General features: G+C 44.5%; 1 protein-coding gene across 1 annotated transcript in view; it reads left to right on the plus strand.

Moving 5' to 3' along the window:
• Positions 1-23,662, plus strand: part of ADCY5 (adenylate cyclase 5) — a 307,462-nt gene that overhangs the window by 257,061 nt on the left and 26,739 nt on the right. Inside the window, exons 9-12 of the mRNA XM_019480224.2 lie at positions 10,843-10,865; positions 15,898-16,042; positions 18,411-18,508; positions 22,566-22,653. Of these exons, the coding sequence (XP_019335769.2) occupies positions 10,843-10,865; positions 15,898-16,042; positions 18,411-18,508; positions 22,566-22,653 (354 nt within the window). The remainder of the gene's footprint in view (positions 1-10,842; positions 10,866-15,897; positions 16,043-18,410; positions 18,509-22,565; positions 22,654-23,662) is intronic.

Genomic DNA, 23,662 nt, shown 5'->3' on the forward strand with positions numbered 1-23,662 from the left:
CACTCCAGTTCTGAGGTGATTTGACAATAGATAACATTAAGTTGTTGATTACTGTCAAGAGGAGAGAATTAAGGGTGGCAGAGAATTATGCTGAGCGTTTGCCAAACTGTTGATATGTCTGCCTTTTTCTCTCCCATTTGCCATCCCAATTATGGTGATTTTGTGCACAGATTAGACCTACCATTTTATACCTGTTTTGCTTCAGAACGTGGCCTTGAAATGATGGGAAATGAGTTGCAAATCCCTGCACAATTAAGCATGCACGTAGCTCACACTCGGCAGAGGTGTTGCCTTGGGCTGAGAGAGAGCCCTAGCGGCTTACATTTGGAAGGTTGTCTTCATAACTGTCTCAGCAAGAGAGATGTTTTTTCAGTGAAAAACTTCATTTTTCAGAACGCAGATCTGTCACGGGGCTAGATCGATCCAGCAGCCTGGCTAGATTCACCCAGCAGCCAGAGGTTAGGCATGCTAGAAGTCCTTTTTTCAGGTACATACGGAGCAAAATATAGGCGCAGGGTAGGGCAATTGGTGACAGAGACAAAGCTGAGCTCTTCCATGAGTTCTTCACATCTAGAGGGACTGGATGTGTTCAAATCAGTGGGCCCAGATGAACGTCATCCAAGGGTGCTGCAGGACTTGGCCGGTGTCATAGCAGATCCGCTGGCATGGCTGTTCGATCACTCATGGTGCTCCGATCGGGTCCCAGAGGGCTGGAAAAGGGCCAGTGTGGTCCCAATTTTCAAGAACAGGAGGAGGGAGGAACCGGGAAACGATAGGTCAGTTAGTCTCACCTCCATTCTTGGGAAAACTCTGGAAAAAATCCTTCAGGATCACATTTGTGGGAGCTCAGCAGGGGAAATAATGCTGAAAGGAAAAAGGGTTCATTGCAGGTAGATCCTGCCTGACTAACCTTGTTTCTTTTTATGACCAGGTCACAAAATGCTTAGACGCAGGAGTCGTGGTAGATGTCATCTACCTAGACTGTAAGAAGGCCTTCGATAGAGAATCTCATTCTGTTCTTGTCAATAACCTGAGAGGCGGTGATGCAGATGATTACACGGTCAGGTGGTGGCAAATTGGCTTAGGGGTCGCCCCCAGAGAGTGGTGGTGGGCGGGTCGATATCGACCTGGAAAGATGTGGGCAGTGGAGTCCTCCAGGGCTCGGCCCTTGCACCAATGCTGTTCAATGTCTTCGTCGGTGACTTGGACGAGGGTGTGGAGAGCACCCTGTCCAAGTCTGCAGATGATACCAAATTATGAGGCAAAGTGAACACACCAGAGGGTAGGGAATGGATCCAGGCAGAGCTGGACAGGTTGGGAAAATGAGCAGAACGAAATAGGATGCAGTTCAACAAAGACAAGCGCAAAGTGCTGCACCTGGGGAAAAAGAGCCCCCAGCACACTTCTGGGTGGGGGATGACCTTCTCAGCAGCACAGCAGTAGAAAGGGATCTTGGAGTCACTGTTGACTCCAAGATGAACATGAGTTGTCAATGTGACGAAGTGATCAACAAGGCTAACCGCACTTCAGCATGCACTAGCAGGTGCATGATGAACAGATCTGGGGAGGTGATGTTCCCCCTCTATGCAGCACTGGTCAGGCCACAATTGGACTACTGCATCCTGTTTTGGGCACCGCGCTTCAAGAGGGATGCAGAGAATCGTGAGAGGGTTCAGAGGAGGCCACGTGTGTGGTTAGAGGCCTGCAGGCAAGGCCCTACAAGGAGAGACTGAGGGACTTGGATCTCTTCAGCCTTCGCAAGAGAAGGCTGAGAAGTGATCTTATGGCTGCCTATAAATTCATCAGGGGAAGGAAGCAGGGAATAGGAGATGCTCCATTTCCTAGGGCACCCTCTGGAGTAACCAGGAACAACGGCCACTAATTGATGGAGAGCAGATTTAGGCTGGACATTAGAAACAACTTCTTCACAGCAAGGGCTGCCAGAATCTGGAACAGGCTTCCAGGGCAGGTGGTGCTCTCCCCTACCCTGGGGGCGTTCAAGAGGAGGTTCTTTCATAAACTGGTCTAGCACCAGCTTGCCAGTGCCTAGTTATAGGGTACAATCCCCAACTTGACAGATTCATTTAAAAGCATTGCAACCAGAGTTGCACATCCATGTGTCAGCTTGTTCAGAAATCTAGGATGGAGATCATCTAGGACTCTCAACTGAACATTCCCACCTGGGATGTGGTTATTTCCACTTCTATACTCTAACTCCCACAAGCCATCCTGCTTTTGCCACTGTGGTCATCATCATCCTCCTTTTTGAAAACTGTGAAGTATTCAGGGAGTGTTTTGTCCATGCCTACCTGCCCTGATTTTTTTACTGCATAACATCCTCCTTCTTCCTCTTTGTTCGTTCTTTATTTATGTAGCCAAATGCTGTTTCATTTAATAACCTTTGCAAGTCCTAACATAGCTCACTTACAGTTTTATCAGATGAAAGAAGGCAATCCATTCTTCATTCCAACTCATGACTTGTAAACTTTGCTGAACCTGCCAATGAAGGTGCACACTTTCATATTAGGAGGGAAGTGGACTGTCCATCCTTTTGCACAGAGGCTGCCTTATTTCTGCAGCTAAATGAGAAGTGAAAAGGCCACTGTAAGCCTATTCAGCATTTTCTTCTTACATTTACAATAGTTTAGTAATTGCAATGCATGATCTCAAAGGGACACTATTATTTTAAAAAGCTCTGGCTAGACTTGAAATGTTGTGGAATACTGATCGGCTTTTTGATGATTTTACAAATGCTTTTATTATTTTCTTTAAATCCATGTTGATCTTCATCTTCAGAGGAACTTACTTCATTTATAAAGCAAGAAGGGAGACTTAAAGTATTTGAGCTGCTAAGCAGGGGTGGGCAAAATACCGCCTGCGGGCCACATGCAGTCCGCAAGGCCATTCTATCTGGCCCGCAGGGCCCCTAAAAAAAATTAGGAAAATTAATATTTCTCTGGCCTTGGTTCCTGTCAAAAATGACAGGAACCAAGGGCAGTGGGACCCAGGAGAAGCCCAGTGGGCTCCAACAACATTGGGGCTGCCTGGCCCCACCCCCCAACTGGAAGCCCCAGCCGGGGTTTCTGGGCTGGGAGCATGTGGCTGCCCCGTAGGAAGCTCAGGTAAGGGGGGGGACCCCAGGCAAGGAAGGAGCACAGGGGGGAAAGCAGCCCTTCCCCACCCATGCCTGGTGCCCCGCGCTGCAGCTGCTTGCAGCCTGTGTGGGGCTGCCTGTGCTTGCTCCAGACAGCCCCACGCAGGCTGCAAGCGCCTGCAGCATGGGGCACTGGGCGGGGTAGGGGCCGCTTCCCCCCCGCGCTCAGCTTTTCCCTGGGCTCCTTCCCTGAATGGAGAAAAGCGGCCCCTTACCCTTTCTAGGGCTCTCCAACTTACTGTGTTCCTGCAAACAATAGGTTGCCAAAATCAGAGTGGGATAAGAACAAAGTCACCCTTCCCTTCCATGTACAGCCTGCTCCAAGAGTCTGGCTCCAACCCTGGCTGAAGCAGGAAAAGTGAGATCCCAAAGGGAAAACCACTCCTTACCCGCAACACTTTCCCCAGGCATGGTGCTAAGGTGCTCTCATTGGCCCAGTGTTCCCTGGCTACTTCTCTTCCCAAGAGCAATGTCTTGGTGGAAATACACAAAGGTGATACTATAGTGCTTTTTCAGTCAGCATCCAGGGAATAACAATTACTGCCGTTCTTAAGAGCAGCTAGACCACGGGTGAGCAAAATGTGGCCCACAGGCTGGATGTGGCCCACCAGGCCATTCTGTCTGGCCCATGGGGACCCTAAAAAATCTAGAAAATTAATATTTATCTGCCCCTGGCTGCCTGTCATGCAGCCCTCGATGGCTTGGCAGAACTCAGTAAACGGCCCTCTGCCCGAAATAATTGCCCGCCCCTGTGCTAAAGCAATAGGTATGCATAGAAATCCACCTAAGAAAATAGAATTTTGGAACAGAGGCTAGGAACAGATGTTGCATTTGTTCCTGGATGAGTAGTATCTGCATTTGTCCCAAGCCAGAAATATTCTGGGATTGGCAAGAACACACATCACCCCTCTCATCAGGGTTAAGTGAACGTCTGAATGCACTGCCGCTTTCTTGTCATTGATATGCTGATACAATCCTGGGATAACTGTCCACACATATTTTGTGATGTCCTGGATAAACTGTTAGTACATCTTATGCCATGAACATTTTTAGGGAGTAATACTACGTTTGTTCTTTCTCTCTCACACTTAGTTTCTTCCAAGGGCTATGATATAAAATAACTGCTTGCGAATCCAAAGCCATGTCACTTCATAAAAGTATATCATAATATCTTAAGTGCCCAGGATCATACAGATGTAAAAGTGAAGACAGACCTCTTAGATTTTCTAATCCTTCGGCTATTAAGAACTGTTGTTTTGGGGTTTTGCTGCCAGTTCAGCTAGACATGGGTTAGTAGTCCTGAAATCAGATACTAGAATGTTTTTAGTTTTAGAATAGCCATCAAATTTTATTATTATACAATTACAGTTAGTGCAATAATGTAGTCTTCTGTGGGAATTGGTAGAAACTCCAGCACTGGGAATATTTAAAACAGGGTTTAAAACACTGCACAGGAGATGTGAAACAGTTCTTCATTAATGACTTCAGTAGTGAATGCATTGTAATTCAGTCCTTGTCTTAGATTTGCTTTAAGACAGGGCTAAAGGATTCATACCCTGAATAAGATCTGTTCTGTCACCTCTATTCTGGAGCTGTCCTTTACTTCCCAAGCAATCCTGGCTTCCCCGTCCTTGTTCTGACTGCTGTTATAACCCCTATGGCAGCAGACATGGTTGATGTAGGTGGTGGCATCACAGAAGGCCACCACCAGTTCAGCTTCCTAGGGTACCTGGTCCTTTATATGCAGGGTGGTGCTGCTCCGTCTCAGACTGGTATATGACTGGCACAGCCATCAAGCCAAGAAAAGCAGAGCAGGTCTGAAATTACTTGTATAGCCAGATCCTGATGTAGCAACTTGAGCAATGATGTCAATGGAGATCACATTAAGCATCCAAGTTTACTGTTTTCATCACAAAATTAGATTTTTTTGTCTTAAGAGCTTTTGAGGCATTGATGAACATCCCTAGGGCACATCTTGAGGCTCCTTAAACAGAGGAATCCCTATCAGTCCTAAAAATCTCCTTCAATCCTAGTTTCCAAACACTGCCAGTAGAGTGCCTGAGGGCTTTTTGTTGCCATGCTCAGATTTAAAAAGCATGACCTTTCAAATATTTGGATTCTAGGCCATTCAGTACTTTAAATATTAGGAGGCTTCTTATTGACTTGCACCTGGAATGAAAAGATGGTGTCTAAATAGATAGTCCTTCAGTCTCTCCAGACAAAAGAAATCACATTTTCCAACCAAAGGCAATGTGAGAAGACCCAGAACCAGCTGCATAGACCAGACGGACCCTGGTCTTCTATAGAAGCCAAGCACTTGCAACAGCTCCTCACTCACTTTCTCAGTTGAGTGCATTTGTATAAGAAATGATTTGCTTGTGCCTGTCTGCCTGTCAGAGCCTGTTTGGGGTGATCTTCCAAAAGAATAAATGTGAGGCTGTGCTTAGTCCTGAGTTTGATTTAGATCCACCATTGTTTAGATGCAGTACAGCAGTTGGGGAGAACAGTCTGGTATGGTACCTGTCTCTTCCCTTTTTTTTGTTACGACTTGTCACACTCACTACATGAGGCTTGTTTCTTCTTGGCAGCTACTGTGTCTACCTATGCTTTCATACAGTGCCTAATACTGGCCACTGTTGTCCCTCTGCTTTACCTGTGGCAGCAACGAAAGTGCAGCATGAGCTTCCCTCACAGAGGCATTGACAGGGTAGACCAAGAGAAGGTTGCCACAATCTGCCCAGGACCAGATCCTTACCTACTGCCAGCATCTTGAAGGGTTAGTAGGTTAATGGCAGGGGAGCTCTCATCTGTTGCCTTGCTGGCACCACCTGGGGTGGAAGTTTCCAAATGCTTCGCGCCTCTGCTTTGGCACTTGTGTATGCTCCTGCTGAGTACTGTGCAGCAGTATGTGGCGGAAGCATGCACACCAAGCTAGTGGACGCTATCCTTAACAACATCTTGAGAACCATCACTAGATGCCTTATGCCAACTCCGGTTGACTGCTTACCAGTCCTCTCGGGCCTTCTACCCTTTGACATCCCTGTTGGGGCTGGACCCGATGATCTGCAAGGTCCCTTCCAGCCCCTAACAATCTATGAATCTATGAACTAGTCCGTAGACAAGGTACCACCCTGGCCCTAGGCCTCAAAGCCTAAGTCCAGACCAATCTTTGCACCTCCAGCATAGTAGTTGCAAGCCAGAAAACCCACCGTCACCTGAAGTCTTGGAACCCATTCTCCACTTAGACCGATAGGCTCATCAAATCTACAGATGGCATGTCATCCGCAGCATGGACCTCCCATCACTGGAGCAGGCCATATGCTGCCCAAGAACTGCAGCTGGAGAACTTCATCTCCAACACCAGCTTCCACCCCTCAGGCTGGCAGTTGCCCCGCAGGGCCTAGACTGCTCTTAACAGTCTCAGAGTGGGGTTTGGACCGTTTAAGGCAAGCATGCACTCTTTACAGGTCTCCAGCAACACTGGTTGCAGCTGTGGTGCTCAAGCTCAGATGACCAACCACATCCTCTATGAGTACCCTTATGGCTTTCCTTCTGGTGCCCAAGGTCTTACTGACCTTGACCATTCAACTTGTCACTGGCTTTCTCGCCCTCGTGCCTCTGACATGTGTGGCGACACTTGCTTCATCACTATCAGCTGTGGCAGGTTGGGGTGCTACGTCTTTGGCTTGTGTGCCAGGGTTGACTGTAGTTTTGCTAATAGGTTAGACAAAGATTTGTACGTGATAGTTTAGATAGGGATGATCCTGCCTCTTGCCCCTTCCAGCCCTACTTTTTCTGTGATTTTAATCCAGTAGGAGCCCTGATCTGGATTGATGCCTTCCAGCAGTCCTGCATGTAAAGGGTTAAGAAATATGGAACTTGCATCCGAGATGCACAGATGTTATGACAATAAACATGATGGAAAAACTGAGGCGTAAATGTCACTTGCTGGCTGCCAGTATTGTGATTTATAATGTTCAGATAGATTTTGCAGAGGCTGAGGCTAGAAGGGACCCTGAGATCATTTAGTCTGTCCTGGAGTATGACCCAGACCTTTAAATTCTCCCAGCTAGCCAATCTTGACTTCTGCTTAAACCAAACCATTTCAGTCCTTAAGAAGCAAACGAACTATAGCGGGTTGCAGTCAGGGGATAGGAGAGACGTTATTGTCACCACTGCTCACATCCAGTCAATTGAAGAGCACTGATTAAAGTGAAATCTGCCCAGAAAATCCTACTAGCTAATCTGTACCTCATTATCATTAAATATATATTTCCTGCCTCTGTTTATTTGAGAGTAGCCCCCAAAGACTTGCAGTGTCTTTTGTTGGGTGTAATACAAATATATACATGAACCCTGAGACCGAAATAAATCTGTAGAGCGTATGGCAAATTGCAAACATCGTGCTCTTCTGCTAAGTGCTTGGAAATGATCTACTTGAGGATATGTTTAGGAGAAGCTACTCTAAGATTGTTGGAGTCAAATCCCCAAACCTTACTTTCAGTATCCCAAATAAGTGCTTTTCTGCAAATAAGGAAGATTTCTTATAATTGACTCCTGGATACTTTAAACTAGCCTACAGACCCTTTTACATAATAAGGAAACAATGGTTCATCTGAAATGGGAGTATTTTGAAGTGAATCATTTAATTTGCTTAGCTAAAGAGTTTTCCACTAAATTTAATTTTAAGCTGCTTCCCTTTCATTAAAGTTCAAGTCGGACTTAAGTATTTAATTGCATTAGATGAAGACCTATAAAAGAAAATGAAGATAATATGTGTATCAGAGGGCAAAAGTATATTTTTGATGTTTTCATTTTGGGTGACCAGGATAAACTGAGCCACGAGCATGGAGGTCTCTCAGTAAACATTTCCCATGTTTCTAGAAAGGGGTTGGGTTTTTTTTAGCATTTTAAAGAGGTAACTTGTATGAACTATGTTTATACATAATTTTAGGGCTAAATTTTCAAATATGGGCTTGCGCGCGGTGGGGGCAAATCTGAGCACAATCAAAACTGCCAAATATGCTTACCTGTGAAAAGTTTATCTGACTTTTCACACTCGTGAAAAGTCAGGTGCACTCGTTTTTGAGAGCGCTGGCACTGCGCCGCTCTGAAATGGGTGTCTAATTCTAATTCACAATGAATTGTTAGGGTCAGGATTTCAGTGCGAGCCGTGGATGTTCTGCACCCCTTGAAAATCAGGTTGTCTGCACCTAGAGTGGTCTAGTACTTGTATACCTCGTTTTGAAAACCCAAGCTGCATGTCCAGCAAGCAAGGTTCTTGCTTGTATTTTCACATTTTCTTCACCCCCCCCGTTGGCTGGATGATATTTCCCAGGTGGCTGGATGAAAGGTATTCACACTCAGATTTTTTTTTTCCCTTCTAACACAACTGGTTGTGACACGAGACAAATTAGTGAGCATTTTATCTACATGATTAATCAGCACGCTTTTACTTCTGGCGTGTTGTGGAATTGCTCAGAGGGTTAAAAACAAAACCAAGAAACAAAAACCTTCCAGTGACTTTGACAGCTGTCAAATGATTTAAGCAAAACAAATTTCTGAGTGATGTTTGAGTCTCTAGTTAACGTTAAATCAAAAGCACATGCAGTATCCTTTGGCTTGGTTAACTGGACGTACTCGTTTTAAATCATTATTGTACCTTTCTTTCCACTCGAAATTAATCTGCTGGTGGTTAGCAGTGAAGTGCATGGGAACAAGAGGTTCTTTATCTGCATTCCTGAATGGTTGTGTCGAAGCTGCAGGTTTCTATTTTAAAGCGAGGCGTTAATCTGAAAGTAGCTATGTAGAAACTATCCTTTCTTATGCAGTAGACCCAGTAGTTTTCAACCTTTTTTCATTTGTGGACCTCTCACAAATTTTGAATGGAGTTGCAGACCCCTTTGAATTGTAAGTGTGGGTATTCAGACACTTTTGGTTGATCAGTCGTCTTCCACAGACCCCTTAGATACCGGACCCCCAAGGGTCCATGGACTGCAGATTGATAACCAGTGCAGTACACCAAATGGTTGTGTCTGGTGACTTGTGTGACAAAAACACACTTTTCTCCTTTTTGTGTGGCTCAGTAAGTGCTCTAGGTTCTGTTCTGCCGTTCGCAGGATCACCAGATTGTTAAATTATCGATGCAAGGCCAAATTCTCCCCTTGCTAAGAACTGGACAATGTCATTGTCTCCAGTGACATTAAGTAAGTGCAGCTGGGGTAAAATTTAGCCAACAGATTGCATTACTTATGATAATGCACAATCAGGAACGGACCCATGTTAATTCTTTGCATTCAGGCAGAGATTGTCATTCTAGCAGCTGGAATAGCATCATTTTACTTGCAAAGTAAAGTGAGAACTGGAGACATTGAGAAGGGAAAACACAGAAACCCTGCATCTGTCTCAACTATGCTTCCTAGAAGAGTTTAACACAATGTACAAACCTTCATCCCTTGTATATAGGCCCAGTTTCTGTTGACTTCAATTAGGGCTGGAGGCAGATTTTGATCCACTTTATATCAAGCCTATATTTATGGAGCCATTTGATCCTATCACCTGTGTTAATAAACACTTCAAACTGTGTGTAAATGAGTGGGGGGGGGGGTTTACCTTCGGGGACCTTTTGGATCACCCTCAAATCATGTTGATCTTGTAAATGCATGAACAGTTTTTTCAATAAACTCAAATGACCCTGAAGGAAATGTTGAATTTTAAATTAAAGCCAAAATCCAAGGAACTGCCACATCTGCACTGGTAAAAATGTGTTTTTTCTTGTGGGGATGGAAGAGAGGGATTCAAAACAGGGCAGAGCTGGGTTACCTGAATCCTCATCCAAGAGCACATTTGTAATAGCAGCTATATGCTAGGCTCCCATTGAAGTCAGTGGAAATTAGGCACCTAAATACCTTGTTAAAATTTGACCTGACCTTTTCCCATGGCTTGTGATTGTTGTAGAAACTTTGGTTGCATAAAATACTTGGCAAGGTGAGAAGAATGGAAAAGTCACAAGACCTGGCTTTACTCAGCTCCGTTAGTCTTTCCTGCCCAGAGCAAGGGGGCTGGACCCAGTGATCTCACGCGGTCCCTTTCAGTCCTAAACTTGTGTGAATCTGTGTGAATTGGGCTAAACCTTGAGCACATCTGAAACCTCGGGGCTACAAGAAGAAATGGCTCTAAGAAACCAAATGCATTCGGAACAAAGACTTGCTAAATATTGAGGAAGAAATGGACATCTAAATATGCTCCCTTGTGGTTGAAGGCAGGCACGAGTTGAACTCAGACTTGTCTGGGGGTAGATATATGTCCATTGACTACTGTTGAGTTGAATTTTGCCTCCAGTACACGTAGTCAGTAGTTTTCCATTGCATCACTTGTATCCGTCACCTCTTTGTAAAGTCACGGCAAATAATGCATGACAGAAGTCAACTGAAAGGGCAGAAGCTATTCCTTTAACTTCTACATATTTATCTCAAGACCACTTATTTATATAAAACTGTTCTGCTCAGTCTCTCTGATTTCATGTCATATGGATATGGAGTACTGCATTGGCTCGGCAAGGCTCTCCATCAGCATGTAGCGAATGAATACTGTGAAAGCTCCTCTATGAATTGCTATCTTTTACAATTCTCCTCTGTGCCCAAGACCATTTTTTCCTAACTGTTACATCTCATTTTGCTTTCTTTCAGGGTTTTGAAGATCCCAAGGACAAGTAAGCATATTTTATTTTTGTCATAAAATCTTGCTGGTTCTAGATTCCTCCCCTTCCTCCTCCAAATGAAACTAATGGTTTAGGTAAATGACCCAGTACCGGGGCCTGAAGTCCCCGGTTGTCTTCACTGATCAGATGCAACGGCTGCTCCGCAGGGATACCCTTCGGGGACGTGAGGGTTGGTGTCTCTCCATGAACATCCTGTTTCTGAGCAGCTCTATTGGGAGGGCTGGCCAGGGAGTTAATGAGTGCCAGTTGCAGAGCCAGCTCTAGATGGTACTGGTACACATGGGACCCTCTTAATCAGGGCCCTTGCGCAAAAAATCTTGAGCAGTAGCCACTATCATAATATTTCTGCTTTATCATTTAAAGAATTCTAGAGAAGGGCTTGTGGGGTCAGTATAGTTCAGCTTAGGTAAAGTGAGAGGGTAGGAACTGTGGGAGAACAAGAGGAGATCTTCAAGGCCGCAGAAATAAAATAGAAGATGCCTGAGGCAGACCACTTGTTGCCTCCGTGCGGTGCAGTCCTTGGTCTCATAGGGCATCCCTGGCCCAGGTTGCTTAGCCAGCAAAAGCCGCAGCAGTGTCTTGTCGTTCCATTGTGGGATTTGGGAGCTCAATCAGAAGAAACTCAGCCGTGGAGCAGAGCTATAAAAAATATTTCGATTTTTTTTTTTTTTTTTTTTCTTTCCTAGAGCTTGTTTCAATCAAACGATTTGTGAGTAATGAAGGGGAGCAGGTTGGCTAGGAAACAAATCGATGCTTCTTTGCTGATATTAAGTTTAGTTCCCAAGTGAGGCAATAGTAGAATAGGACACTTGTGAATACATGTTTGTTCACTGAGATATAAGTGAATGCTACCTGTCTGTGGCAATTTAGGATTGGTCAAATCTGCCCTTCCAGGATACCCAAGGAATATTCAGCCCTACCGAGTAACGAGGAAAGGCCCTTTTTACAAGTGGAGGATGAGGCAGAGACATTGCCCAAAGGGATGTTGTCAGTTAATTTTAGAGCCGTGGGGTTCGGGTTCTGAGTTTTGCGCTGACCCTCCTAGGCCATGGTTCAGATTTCTTCAGCCCTGAGAATATCACAGGTCACCTTTGGCACAGTCCACAGGATCGAGGTCAAAATCTTCGCCAGTAGAGCCTAATTTTCAATTCTTCCCCTCTTGAGCAAAACTAAGGGGAGCAGTGGAGAATCCCATTTCTGAAAACCAGACTTTTTTATGGTGCCTCTAAGTTGAACAGCCACAAACATCGCAATCAAAATCACAGGCCGTTTCTGACAATGTTGGCTCGTATGAACTAAGGACCAACCCTGCCAACAAAACATTTATTTAGTGTCTGCAATTCTACCAAGTCTGTAATAGAAATGTTTTCTCTGCCCTGTCCCCAAAGATTCCTGTGCTGCTGCTGTTATTTCTGAACATGTACCAAGAACAAAATTTACATATAAAAGATGTTGAATGATGTTGAACCATTACTGGAAGAATGTAGTAACGAGATTGTAGTGTCAATAAATTTGCAAGAAAAGAGCACTGTTGTCACGTTCATCTGGCATGTCATTCGCCTGAGAGATTTATTCAAAATTTTCCAGTTCACACAGGTTCATGTGCCAGTTTCCAGTGTCTTTAAAGATTTTTGAAGGACGGGTTTTTTGCCTATGAACTTTGCCCTCAAACAAGTATGGTCTTTCTTTTTATTCCAATTTAGTGTTCTTACTTAAAATCCCTTTGCTTGTTTTGGTTTTTATAGTCTCTGAGGACTACTGCCTGAGATCATATTAGCTGTAACGAGCTTTTTGCTAGATATGGGTGGAAAATGCGTTTTCTGTCTAGTGGGAAAACTTTGAGTTTCAGAATTTTTCTGCCTTGAATCAGGGTAAAGAGTCATGATTTTGAAACCATTTTCTGGAATATTTTTTTTTCACAAAGTTTCTTTTAGAAGGATCCAAGCTTTCTTTTCCACTAAATTTAAAAAATACCACTGTGCTTGTGAGCATTGTGATTCTGAGAGTTTTGAATATAAAAGTAAATTTTAAAACCAAACTGGGAGGTGACAGGTGGTTCAGGAAGGTCCAGGAAGGCCATGCTTGCACATTTCTGGTGACTCTTCCTGTACCAGAATATAAACAGGCTTATACCCTGTCCCACCAGATCATGAAACTGCCCCAACAGTGCTTCTAGCAGGGCCGTCAGTCCAGAGAACAGGAACAGGAGAGGTAAACCCCACAAGGAACTCTGAGTTTAAGCATTTGATGCAACTAAATGCTTATGTAAGTCAGAAAAATAAATATGAATTCCATGAGAATCTATCTTTAGAATAAGGGATTAATATGGGCAGACTGGATCTTGCTTTAAATTAGCTTGCTTACATACTGCCAGCAATGTAATCGCAGCAGTGTGGAACTCGGCTCAGAAACAATCCATGAACTGGACAAATGCCTAGGCGAGTATCCGGTGCTGAGCTCCACGCTACTGAGAATGGACTTCATTCAGTACCTCAGCTCGTGCAGACGTACGTACAGCTGGCTTCAGACACAGCAGTGACTACAGTGTAAACACACTCCCGTTAGAGGTGGAACGACCCCCTCGCTGATCCTAAAACAGCCAGCCATGGTTGAGAGCTACAGAGAGTTCCTCCATTTCCTCTCATGCTGTGCTGTTGTACCGAAACTATGATGCCAGCTGAAGCTCACGGAGATAACGATGATGTCTTTACCTGGGGTTCTTGGAGAAGGATTTTACTTCTCCCCTGTGTGATATAAAACGGCTAAATTTAAATGGTCCAAATGTATAAATAACTAGCAGGAACTTGGATCGCATTCTATAAATACGAAAACTAGCAATTTCCTTGCTCATTTAATGAGTCTGGAGGACGGGATTATGAGGACTGGATGAAAATAAGCAATGGCTTTTTGTATATTTGAGCAGATGTGGTTTCTTTAAAACAAACATCTAGAAGTAAATTAAATTTCCTTTCCTCTGAGGGGAAAACTAAATTTTGTTTCAGAAGTGGAATATGTGTTGATGGAGTAACCGCAGCAGTCAAAAAATAAAGCGGCCCTACTCTGCTCCCATACCCTTATTGAAACGTAATGTTTTGCTGTTCTAATATGTAGCTAGCATATATTGGTATCGCTTCCTTTGGCTGGAGTTGGAATGACCAGCAGTGTGTCATACTGCTGTAAAACCTGATTTTTTTCTTTTCTTGGTCAGATGTGTACAGGTCCCACTGAGTGAAACAGAAGTTGTGGGTGCTGAACACTTCTGAAAACCAGGTCCAAAAAAAGCTTAAAAGCTAGTGAATCCTTTTTGGACTATCCTTTTTGGCCCCCAGCTTGGGGAGGTACCCCAAGTGCTTGTATTGGGTCGAGCACCCGTAGGACTAATAGGCCTGTGTTTCCCCGAGGACACAGACCCTAGAAGGTCCCCTCTCGGGGTGGTGGCAGCACGTTACCCCTGGACTCTTGTTGTGAGGCTCGAAAGGGGGTCTGCCAGGGCTTAGGCACCCCTGGGGAGTCGCATGGAGTCCGAAGGTGGACGGGCGTAGTGAGTTGGGAGGCTCAGTACAGGACAATTTTCTTGCCATTTTCCAGTTGGTCTAATAAAAGGTATCATTTTGGAACCACGAATTCTAGTTTTTTACATGTCTTAAAAGCTAGTGAAGCCTCTTTCAATTCAAGTCATTAGGAGCATTATTATTTTTTTTTTTTTTTTTAAGAACAGTGATATTGATCCCATTTTGGCCAGCCTTAAAAATCTGAGTAGCTTGTGTGTACAACACTCGTGCCTATAAAGGCCTTTTGGTGATGGGCATATTACAACTGATGTTAGTTGTCGGCATGATCCTCTTATACAGCTCTTTGAACAGCTTTTTGGTATGATAATTTTTCAAGGCCCAACTAGAGGCTCCTTAAACAGATATCATTTTCCATATAACTCTGTCTGCAACAGCACTTTTCATGTTTCCCACTGTGCTTTATTTTGTTTTTGGAGGTCCTTGAACAATGGCTGATTTCCCATAATGCGGGTTGTGGCATCACTGTGTTGTTGCCTTATATTGATTGGGATCACCCTCGAAGGTGGGGATCATATTGTCTTATGATCTACTATGAAGTACATGTAGTTGAGCATGATGGAAAGGAAACAGAATAACAACATTTCAGCGTTGGCTCTCAATTTCTGCCATTTATTAGTTAAATACAGACCAGAAAGAAGTCACGTGACACTGATTTTAAAATAAAGTGTGATTTTTGGATGCTTAATTTGAGACACCATTAAGAGGGTTGGGTTTATAGCACTTTTATTGGTTTTTAGCACTATTTGAAAGTGACGTCCATTTAAGAAGGCTCTAGTTGGGCCTCAAAAAATTATGGTATCAAAAATCCACTAGTTGTTTGAAGATCTTCCTTTATGTATTTGGAAATTAGGTCTTAATCCTACATTGCCTTGTACTTTTATCATTTTTCCTACCTTAAAGCTAGAAAGAGATTAGTAAAAGTTGATAGCTATTTATTTTGAGCACAGCTCTGAAATAACACAGAGGGGAATTGGGCCTATTATCTTTAATTGTTACTGAAACCAGTTCGGAAGATCAAAACTGGAGAATTTTTTCAAATTTTGAAAGTTCAACAAAAAAAAATCAATAAAGAAAAAGGTGTAGAGAGTAATTTTTGGCCAGCTCAGCAAATTACAAACATAACAGTACTGAATTATAGGAAAAAATTAAGTGGAAAAATAATGGAAGGAAAATCTAGTTTGGTTTTAGAGGCTGATGCGTGGGGGAGCCAACAGCTTGATGTTGGAGGTGGTCTGAAGGAAGGACACTAGATTAAATATCCTGATTGATGGGGATGGATGGCTCAGGGTTATAAACAGTTCCAGATTATTAGATGAATAGCTCCAAATTATCAGTTTATGTCTAGCTGAGATATTAAGAATTAAAGAGCATGGAGTGAAATAATCTTTTGGATCACATTGGTGTGGAAAACATCAAGTTCTCACTCTTTGCCATTTTTGTGACTTGCTCAGGAATACCCAAGAAAGCATGAACGCCGAAGATGAGGTGGATGAGTTTCTGGGCCGTGCAATTGATGCCAGAAGTATTGATCGGTTACGCTCTGAGCACGTGCGCAAATTCCTCCTAACATTCAGGGAGCCTGACTTAGAGAAGAAGGTAATGTCCTGCAAGTACTACTGCAAGAGACCACGAAGTGACTGCCACTCCTCTTATTGTTTTTTTTTAGATCAAATTTTACTTCCTGGCTTTAAATTAAGTTTCTGATGGTAGGACTCTTATGTGCCCATCGCATCAACTCTAAAGAAATCTTAACTTCTGCTGAGTCTCCTGTAAAGCAGCAGGGATCAGCTGAAGGAGATGCATGGTAGAAATGCATGCCAGGCCATTTCTCTTTTTCTTTCACAAAAAGAGTCTGTTTTTACAGAAAGGTTGAAGTGCAGAATGAAACCAGAAGGCTCTTCTGAGTTTTGCAGGGCCTGTCCAGGATGACACTCAAGGGGTCTGTGTGTGAGGCTTCCCAGCAGAGCTATGTGCTCTGGACATATGTAATTATATTGTTCCCAGTTCAGGACCTAGCTCATACAGAGCCAGGTCAGTTATCTCTGCTTGGTGCCACCTGGCACTGTGTAGCCCTGCTCACAGGCGGAACCAGCATTTTAAAAAGGTGGATGCATCTCTACTGTGGAGGTTGGGGGAGATGAGGCCAAGTGCACCTGGAGCCTTCAGCCCTGCAGGGTCACAGGGGAAGAGGAGGGGGCAGGGAACAGGCATAGGGAGGGGGGAACCTCCCTGCCACCATTGTTGCTGTCCCCAGCTGAGCCTAGCATCCCATGCCACCTCTCCTCACAGTCCCCAGCTGGAGTGAGGCAGGAGCAATCCTGGGGCTCCCCCTGCATCCAAGTCAGCCAGAGAAGGTGGTGGTGGTAGTGAGCAGGTCCTCCCCTTCCTGCACTGCTTTTCCAGGGAACCAGCCATGGGGAGCAACTCGACAGGAGCTGGGCTCGGCCAGGGACAGTGACAGCAGCAGAGGCTGGTCCCTCCCTCCTTCCCCCTTGGGTGTCTCATGCTGGCCTGGGAGACGGAAACATCACTGGACTATACACAGGAGAGGGGTACAACTCCACCCCAGCTTCATCTGCCCCTGGCTGTATCCAGCTCTTCATCATTCTTGCCTACCATTTTGGGAGAGGAAGAATGATCTTGTGGCTAAGGCATGGGGCTGTGACTCAAAAGATCTGGGTTTGTTTCCTGAGTGTCCCAGACAGCCGGTACCATCAGAGGCAAACCTCTTTGCCCTATCAGTTGCCTCATCCGTAGGATGAGTGGCAGTACCTCACTGGGGGTTGTGCATGAGCTAATTCCAAATTTGAAGCCAACTCTATTCCACCTGTTAACCATATAAGTGGACTTGGGCAACCAGAGGTGATTCTTTTCCACCCTGCTCAAATGCCTTAAAAAGGGTTAAAACAGAACAAAGGCAGGTTATTGTCCTTCTCCTTGCTTTTTTGTGACTTGAGCTTAAGTGTAACATCAGGCTGTACCAGAAGACTGGATTTTGGGGCCCACCTGTATGCCCAATAGGTGCAATAGACTCTGACCCTTAGATATCCCAATGATGGGAACTGTATGAGGAAGTGCGGTTTTATCCTTCCTAGGGAAAAATTCAGCTCTGCCCTTTTTATCTTAAATAATGTGGTTACTGGGGCAGCTGGGGCTATCTTGAGCGTAAACCCTGACGCTGGTGATAAAAGAGCGAGGCACATTTTTATTTGGAGAAGCCAGATCTATAAATCTAGCGTTGGTCAGGTTAGGTTGAGCTTACCTGTTCTATCGCTGTGCTTAAAAATAATGTGGGTATCACAGAAAGCGGATGCAACGAACACCCTGGTTAAAAAGCAGGAGGCCTTTGCGGTAATTACAGTATGCTTTAAATTCTAAGTGTGTCAGATTAGGCTTGAATTAAAAAATGAGCAGGCAGTTTCCCCTCCCCTTTCATTTTATAACTTAAGGGAAATTAGCAGTTCACCTGTTTAAAGGGCCTGAACGTATCCTCAGTTAAAGAGCTGCAGCTGGAAATCAGGTGCCTTCAGGAGCTGTGCAGTTATCAAAACAGTGCAGCCATGTCCTTGCACGTGCTTTAGGACCAGCAGCATGCACACAGTTTGGATAACACAAGTCCAGTTTTTCTCACAGGACTCACTAGCAGTGTATTTATCCTACTGGAGGAAAGCAATGATGAAAAAGAGATGAGTTGAACCTGGACCAGTGTTTTCAGTCTTATTTTCATATGTACCCTGGAAGGGGCAGAATATAAATCATGCTCCCATCTGCTTGGGTTCATCCAAGGACCCTCGGGGCTTGTGTGGCTCCACAGGTTTGCTAGGAAAGAAGGGAAATTTTTGCCCATCTCCAATACCAGTTGGTAGCTTTGTGGGGGGCACTGAGTGAGGAATTTGTTTGGGGGAGGAGCAGGCTGGTGCTAATTCTTCGCTATGCTTATTAAAACCTGTTCATCTCCTAACAGTATTCCAAGCAGGTGGATGACAGATTCGGAGCCTATGTGGCTTGTGCCTCCTTAGTCTTCCTCTTCATCTGCTTTGTTCAGATCACAATCGTGCCACAGTGAGTAGATCTTTCCTTGCTATTTCTGTACTCTGGCATTTGTTTTTTTCTTTCCTCAAGGCTACAGTGCACCAGAGGGAGGCAAACTCTCTAAATAATTCCTGCTTAAGTGATGTGAAATGCTTGTTGAGTGCATTCATTTCTGGCTATAGCATGTTAACCTTGGCTTTGGCGCACAAGGGGTTTTGTTTTGCCAGCATGACTTCTCCGAATGTTTACCTCTGGGTTGAGAAACTTGGTTTAGTGCATTTATAATTCGGCAGGAAAAAGAAAATCGCTAAAACAGGACCAGCTGCATATTGAAGCAACTGGCTTTTCAGAATGCAGGCGAGCTTGGGCCATCGTTCAGCATAACCAAGGAGGGGAGGAAGCAATCCATTGCTGCTTCTTGTTCATTCTGCTTGGATCTTGGTGTCAGGTGCAAAGCAGGATACTTAGACTACAAATTGACATTGCCAAATGAAGCAGATCAGCTGTGTCCAGGATCAGCCCTAGCACAGCTGATCTGCTTCATTAGGCAAGCCTTTTGTCCCACCTGTTGATCTTGCAGGAGAAGAAGCGTTATCTTCCCCGCTTCAGGACACTCCTAGCAATCTCTGGGGTACATCTCTGGAAGCAGGTAAACAGGGCAAGCACTCCCCAGGCTTGATGCGCCTGATCCTGTGCATGAATTCCCCGGGCACACGGGACCAAGCTCCTCAAGTCCAGAGAGCACCGGCTGGGGGCATTTGGAGAATGAGGGCAGCTCTTGGCTGCCTGTGCTCTCCCCACGTAAAGCAAACAGACATTTGTTCTAATAAAACCTCACAAATTACTACCTTTGCTGCAACCACATTGTGGCACAGCAAAGGGCATGGACACCTATTTGCTTTCACTCTGGACTGCCATAAAAAATTTGATGGCGATGCAAAGGTGATGAAAGGTGATAACTGTTTCTACCCCGAGTCCCTGGGTACTGGCAAGCTATGAGACAGGAAAGGCAGAAAGTAACATTGTGTGGGCCCCAAGAGGGAATTAACCTCCATATTTTTAAGGGCTGTGGTAACTTAGTACCACTGGAAAGCACAGTTCCCCTCCTGTCCGTCTTTTGGTTGACTGGAAAAGGGCCATCTGTGGCACAGCATCTTCTGGACCAGTGCAGCTTACTCATCCTCCTTTGCTGAGACCTGTAAGAGCCCCATCTATCCCATGCGGCTTGTACAAAAAAAAAGCTTTATAAAATACTCATTTTAATTAAAGTACACATGTATTTTCCCAAAGATCTGGTTCAATAACAATGATATTAACTGTGTACCCACAAATAGGCAGTCCTTCTAGGTAAGTTTGGAACCTGTCACTTTTAATCTTGAGGATATTATAATGGACGTTTGACAAACGCTCCAAGTTTATCTTCCTCCATTTTAAGAAGGCAACAATTTTCCTTTCAGGAAGACACAAGAACAGCATGTGTCCATGCAACTGCTTTCTGTTTTGCTCACACCACCCTCCTTCCTAGAAAAGAGACTGAGTTGTGCCCATCAGGTTGCATAGTCAGTAGGCCACAGAAACAATATGTGATATGATGTTTGAGGTCATTTTTTCTCCCAGGCGAAAGGATGATCGCCGTTGCTCAAGGAATGGTAGAATCAGCAAAACGGCAGCCGCAGAAATAGTTTAGGAAGAGACAGATCCGCTTGGGGTGATTGGAAGAGAAGCCGGCAGAGCTCAAAATTGAAATTAGGTCAATCCCAGCACTTGTTTAGCAATTGCTGAAACCCTCTGTAGATTTGCCTTCCACACATTTAGACTTTAGATCATTTGACCTGACATTGCTGCCCTGAGTTTGCATCTTTGTGAGAGAGGTCCTCTAAAAGGCTTCAGGTCACCCATCAGACACACTGAGCGACCACCAGGCTATTTAATTAAAGCCAGTTAAGTATTTAAATAAAACAAGCTGACAACTTCTAGATCCTTGACAATTATAATGGCTGAGTGCCTTTCTTCTGTGGTAGGCAGGGAAATCAGAGCAGGTTCACGGTGACATTAATGCCAGTGCTGTATATTTGCTGATCTTCTTTTGTAGGCAAAAATATATCTTTTTTTTCTGTATTTTTTTGGAGACTCCTGTTTTTTTGCACATCTCAGCAGCACATGGCATCCTGGGGACTGTTTATTTTCCCCGGAAATAGCCAGTCAGGAAATTGGATTTCATAATTAATTAGTGTATCTTGGTGTGGCAAATCCTACTGGCGTGATTTTTTTTTCTTCAAACCCCGGGTTGTAGATTTGTGCACGCAAACCCGTTTGCCCTTCTCAAGTGCCAAAGCCTGTGCGTATGATAACATCAATGCAGTTTTAGGTTTTAAAGTGCCCAAGTCTCTTAGGAGGCAGGTGCTTTTGAGGCATTTCCACTCTGTGCTTTCTCTCCATATCTCCAGTATGAAGGAGGGGTATCCTAAGGGTGTTGTCAGGAAAAAATATAGTGTGCCAGTTGCTGGGACCCTTACAAGGACATGTCGCTTCCCTAGATCAATAAATGAGCCATATCATTCTCTGTGCGTGAATACTAGCTGACTTCCAAAGTGGAGGTTGTGTTGGATTCGTACAACAGCTTTCTGCCTCTGGAGACCCAAGTTCATATGTGAATTGGGTCACAAGCGTTACTGAACTTGTCTGCCCTCCTAGAATCAAGTTTGTAGGGGTCCTTTGTCCACATAGTAAAAATGTGGACCACCTCATCTAAGGATGAGTAGCATCACAGAGGTGTTGAAGCTCAGTATTGAAATCCACTGGCCAAGCTTTGTAGAGAAGGTCAGCTTTAGTCAGCTAACTATCAAATTCATCCCAAAATTAGAACCCAAAGCACAAGCACTTTAATTCTTTTTGCTTTTAACATTTTAATTGCATAATAGTTGTCTTTACTGAAGGCAGCGGTTAATGAGCAGCTGTTGCCATGTGCACCTGGGTGTCACCAACAAACGCATTCACCAGTGACGCAATGTGGAATTTGTATTTGCAACTGGAGACAAAATGGCAGTGATAACTTGTGGTAATAAAGAGGAATAGCCTTAATAAATGCTCTGGCAGCTCAAACAGCAAATTAGCAAGTCCAATTACCTCCGTAGTCATGAGAGAGCATGGACACCAGCTGGATCCAGCACAGCTAGCCTTAATGTCACCATGTAAGATTACCTCCTCTGAATTAGGAACGAGGCAGAGGTTCCAGAGGGCGTCTGTCCTTTCATACTGAGTCTAGTAACCATGAACACGTTATCGGATAATCGCGTGGTCAAAACAGATCACCGATCAGGACAACAAAATTGTGTGGGAATAGGTTTACATGGAACGGGGTAGCAAAATGAAGAGGGGATAATATGCTGCAGACTGCTAGCACTGAGGCTCCTTTTTTGAGGAATTATCCTTGTGGCGTGGTAGCCACTGTCCTATTCCTCGGCTGAGCTAGCAGGACACAACAAGAAATGCAGAACAGATGCTCTACATGGGAATCAAACAAGGTCTGAACATCTCGGTAACCTTGTTGGAAGCGGGCACTTTCTCTGCATTTTCCCTCGTTAGTGAGGCACCAGTTTTGAGCCCTTCATGAACAAGGCGAATGAGGGGCTGGCGTGGGGCCCATGAATGTGACCTTCACGACGTCTCCCCTGCAGATTTCTTATGCGCTTGGCTGCAGATGGCTGAATTCTCAAGCCCAGCAAGCTTTCCTTCCTCGAGCCTCTTATCCGCTGCCAGCTTGGGGACTGGCCCACTATAACAAATTATTCCATCATCTCTTCTAGCACATAAAATATTTCTCAGTCTCTCTGCTGTCACCCCAGCAGGATGGCAGTGCCTGTGAGACATGCAGCGTTCTCTGGTCGGCAGCCGGCGTGCGTAATTTAAAAGGGAACAGGATGTCTGTCAGTATTCGAGGCATCTCCTACCCCCTCCCGCCATCCCAAGCAGAAAGCTCCTTGATGTGTCATACTTTGCGCAAGCATCACGGAGCCCAGAGCAAAGCTGTAACTCTTCGATATGGTGTCATTTTTTTGTTTGTTTAAATCTCCTTTTCTGGTTTCAGCTCTGCGTTTATGCTGGGTTTTTACCTGACCTGTTTTTTGATCCTGACCACAGTGGTGTTTGTTTCGGTCATTTATTCCTGTGTAAAGGTGAGTAATAAGATTTGTCTGCATAACACTTTGCTCATCCAGTGACCTTAGCCAGCCTGTTTCTTAAGTTAATATAGAACATCCTTGTATTTTGTTAGCCACACTTTCCACCCTGTTTTGGATAGGCAGGTGCACTTGTGTACTGCACTGGTAAGGGATATGTGAAGAAACCCCTCTTCTTTGATAAGACAGAGTGAACTGCAAACGTGCTAAGGCTGGCATCCCGTTAGCATAGTTAGACATAATCACCCACTCCTCCTGTAGATCGGCACGTCCATTAAGTCCCCTACAGGCCCATCCTTTTGACATTAAAAGGATGAACTTCCCCAAACACTGACCCTGAGATGCCTCTCTCCAGACTTCCTGCAGAGCTGGCCATGTACTGTCCCCTGCTGCACGTGCGTGTTTTCATAGGCAGATAATCAGACGCAGAATATCATCAAGGAAATATGCCTTGAAGGGAAATAAAAGCATAAACATATATGGCTTTATCAGCCTTGCTCAGATGAGCACATGAAGCTTTCAACATTCAGCAATCTTTTCTTTGATGCTTGATAAGGAAAGAATAATGATTGTTAAAAAAAAAAAAAAAAAAATCTTAATTGTTCTTGGCCTTGCCTACCAAAACTGTCATCTCTGTTGAGAAGGCAGCATTGTTTGTGCATTTATGGCTTTGTCTTAATATATTTGGGCCTTGAATTCTGCTGTTATGATCAGTCAGTTGTGCTTGATGTTCTGCGGATTCTCCCTTTTGGAAACTCGGGAACGTTATCACCGTTCAGATCCGGTCTCCGGGGCTCAGGTCCAACTCTGTTCCTGACAAGCTGGAATGAAGTAGTACTTCAGCCTTGTTTTCCTGGAGAAGAGATAATCAGAAGCTGGAAGGTCAGGCAGATTATCTGCTGTTCTTTCATCCCTCTCTACTATATCAGTTCAGGCAGCAGCAGTCTATAAAAGACTCAGCAGAATGATACTTTCACCTTGCTGTATTTATATACATTAGATTTGG

This window comes from Alligator mississippiensis, chromosome 4 (genome assembly GCF_030867095.1).
Source record: "Alligator mississippiensis isolate rAllMis1 chromosome 4, rAllMis1, whole genome shotgun sequence".
Classification (NCBI taxonomy): domain Eukaryota; kingdom Metazoa; phylum Chordata; order Crocodylia; family Alligatoridae; genus Alligator; species Alligator mississippiensis.